The sequence below is a fragment of the Panthera uncia genome, chromosome F1 (genome assembly GCF_023721935.1).
Source record: "Panthera uncia isolate 11264 chromosome F1, Puncia_PCG_1.0, whole genome shotgun sequence".
NCBI lineage: Eukaryota > Metazoa > Chordata > Mammalia > Carnivora > Felidae > Panthera > Panthera uncia.
In genome coordinates, this window is record NC_064813.1 from 33,843,187 (window position 1) to 33,846,440 (window position 3,254).

A 3,254-nucleotide genomic window follows, 5' to 3' on the forward strand; every position below is an offset into this window, starting at 1 on the left:
GAGCTGAAGTCGGACGCTTAACCGACTGAGCCACCCAGGCGCCCTTGCTAGATATTGTTTTAAATATGTTGTTTTAAGATACACCCAGGCACAGATGTGCCTAGGCGGCTCAGTCGGTTAAGCGTCCGACTTCAGCTCAGGTCATGATCTCGCGGTTCGTGGGTTCGAGCCCCGTGTCGGGCTCTGTGCCGACAGCTCAGAGCCTGGAGCCTGCTTCGGGTTCTGTGTCTCCCTCTCTCCCTGCCCCTCCCCCGCTTGTGTTCTGTCTGTCTCTCTCTCAAAAATGAGTAAACATTAAAAAAAAATTTTAAAGATATCTCCATATACATATATACACTCAATCATTTACATGATTTCAGGTCATGCTCCTTAGGGCGGGATGGAAAGGCAGAAAGAAGGACGAAAGACTCAGCACATGGCTTCTTCTAAACTGAGTTCTGAAGTCTCCCCCACCTCTGTTTTTGTTCCTCAGCTCCTGGGGGCCCTAGAGCAGGACGAGCAGGCCCGGCGACAGCGGCTGGCGTACAAGGTAGAACAGCTCATAAATGCCATGTCCCTGTCCATTGAGAGCTGAGAGACGGAGCCTCACGTTCCCGGGAAGAGGGACCCATGCAAGCCGTCACCCTGCGAGTCTCAGAAGAAGGACAAGTGAAGGGGATCAGACCCCAGAGCTTGGTGTCCCCTGAGACCCCATCACGGGGAGAGGGGAGGGCCCCTCTCCCCACGCCAGCCACGTTTCGTCACAGCCGGTTCCCGCAGGGAGAGACCATGGGTGCCGTCCCTCCACAGTGAGAACCAGAGAGAAGCAGGGGCCCAGAGAAGGCGGTTCTTCAAGCCGAGAGGCACGAACTGGGGACAGTTCTGCCTCTGTGACTGCTGCTTTGCATGAAAACTCATTTGATGTATATTGGGGAAATAATGAGAACTTTATTTAATTTTTTTTAAGAAAAGGAAAAAAAAAAACAGAAATAAAACAAAAAGCCTCCCTGTTAATCCCGTCCAACTTCTGTTTCATTCTGATTTCTGCCCCCCTTCCTTCTTCCCTCCCCCCTTCCTCGAGTGACTCCTCTTTCCACATGCCAGAAAAAGCCTACAAAGAGAACCTGAGAGAAATTGGAGGGAAAACGATCATTTCCTTTCCCTTGAAATTACGAGAAAATAAGGAGGAGAAGAACGAGCACAAGTTCACCCGAAACGCTTCGCCGAAACAGAGGCCAGGAAAACCTGGAATTATCCCGGCAGCCACAGGAGCATGGGAGCTACAGAGCGCGGTGCAGACGGCAGCGCCGTGGAGGGGGCTCAACCCGGCTGGCTGGGCGCAGAGCTTCACCTGCCACACCCCCGTGGGCTCTCATCCCTGCAGAGGAGCTCTGTGTCCATAGAGTGCCCAGTGCTTTTTGCTACGGCTTTTGTGTGCGTTTTCCTCTTGTTTCATCTCAAACCTCAAGAAGCGAGGAGCTGATCTTTGGTACTTTTCCCTTTGGTGTCTGTAAAGTTACTAGGAGACGCGGCGGAGAGCTGGGCCTCTCCCAGACCCGACGCCTGGCCTCCCTGCGGACACCGGGCAGCTTCGCCTTACATCAGTCACGGTCCTGAACCGGGCACCCTGGGGAAAGGGCCTGGAGGTGTGTGGCCCCCCCGGGAGATTCCATCTGGGAGCTGACTGGGGGACATGGGTGTCTGGCTTTAGATTGCGCTCCAGTCTGCCCGTGGTTTCTTGGCAATTCGAGAGAAAGCAAAAAGCAAACACTGTTTACAGCAAGCAATACTTGAAGAGCGTAGGGTAAAGATGCTGCCGTGTCGATTGTGACGCTTTCTTTCTATCGTTCTCTTGTGCCTGCAGAGGGGGAGACGGCCCTCCGCTCCTGTGTGGAAGCTCCTGGTCGGCTGAGCCCTGGCCTCAGTAGAAGTGACTGTAGCATCCCCACGTTACTGTCTCCTGCCTCTCTCTCCGCCTCTCCTGTCCTCATGAGTTTCAAGGACGAGTGGGTGGCTTCTCACTGGGCTCCTTTCTTTCTCACTCTCTTCTGCTGACACCTAAAACCATGGATGACCCACTCTCCTGAGTGTAGTTTCTAAACCAAGAGACCAAAGCTCCACACCCGGGTCCAAAGGCACCGCGAAAGCCAGCGGGAGTCATGGGTCTGTTGGTGGCAAGACCTAGGTGACCGGGACAGCCACCAGAGTTTCCAGGCCTCCCACGCTGGCAAGGATCCAAGCAGGCAGCTCCAGCTTCTCTGTCAGAGCATCAGAGGGAAGGAGAAGGAGGGCGAGAGAAAGGCCAAGGGGTGGGAAGGAGGCAGGCAGGAGAGGACCACCGCTCCCTTCCTACTTTCTACTTTCCAAGGGTCTGCGGTGCTGAGAAACTGGACCAGGCAGCCCCACAGAGACCAGACCAGGGTCATTTCCTCTGTAATTAACTCTGGGCCCCAGCTTCTCTGTGCCATGATTTACCTCCAAACAATTCCAATTTCCAAAGGCTCTGCTGACCACACTGGATTGCCAGGAAAGGACTGGGGGAGGGGGAGCTCTGCGGGCTGGCTTCCGTCCCCGGCGTGTGGCTGTGGAGTGCCGTGCTAACCACACAGCAGACATCGCCCGGGCTCCTCAGCTCCAGTTTCTTGCTTGAATGCAGCTGACAGAGGGAAAGAGAAAAGCCTTCAGCAAAATACTCAGGAAACTCGCTCTTTTCATTATAATTCACAACCAGCCATGCCAAGGCCACTTTCTTCCGATAATCCACTTCTGCTAAAGTTTCTCTGGACCCTATTAATAGCCTGAAAGAAATACTAATGACTGGCCTTCCGCACTAAGCCAAAGTGTTTGCTCTTCATAGCACCCAAAGCTTCTCAGCTTGGAGCCTGTGATTTAGGGCGATGAAAGGAGAGAGGATGTGAGCAAGAGGCATGTGAGCCGGGGACTTGATCCCACCTACAGAAAAATCCCAGCCCGCCCTCCTCTTACATGTGAGCTGCGAGTGAAGGTTTTCTGATCACGCCCCTGCACGGACCAGCATCCGGGGTTTTGTTCCACCAAGAAGGAAAAGGAAGTTTGACGTTTCAACAGCTTCTCAACCAACACTTACCTCTATGCATCTCGGGTGGACACCCGAGTGTCAACCAGGAGCTACTTTGGGTGACTATTTGCTGCCCTGGGGCTGTTCCTTGAAGGTGTTTGGAGAGTGGGGAGAAGGATGGGGGATAAGCCAACTGGAGAGTGGGGAGGAGAGGAACCAGAGCTGGCGTGAATGGTCT

At 53.9% G+C, this 3,254-nt stretch overlaps 1 protein-coding gene across 1 annotated transcript in view; it reads left to right on the forward strand.

The window, feature by feature from the left end:
- The window catches only part of PLXNA2 (plexin A2), a 113,278-nt gene extending 110,805 nt beyond the window's left edge, over window positions 1-2,473 (forward strand). Inside the window, exon 29 of the mRNA XM_049634232.1 lies at window positions 473-2,473. Coding sequence (XP_049490189.1) covers window positions 473-574 — 102 coding nt within the window. The 3' untranslated portion in view covers window positions 575-2,473. The remainder of the gene's footprint in view (window positions 1-472) is intronic.
- Window positions 2,474-3,254: the final 781 nt, after the last annotated feature.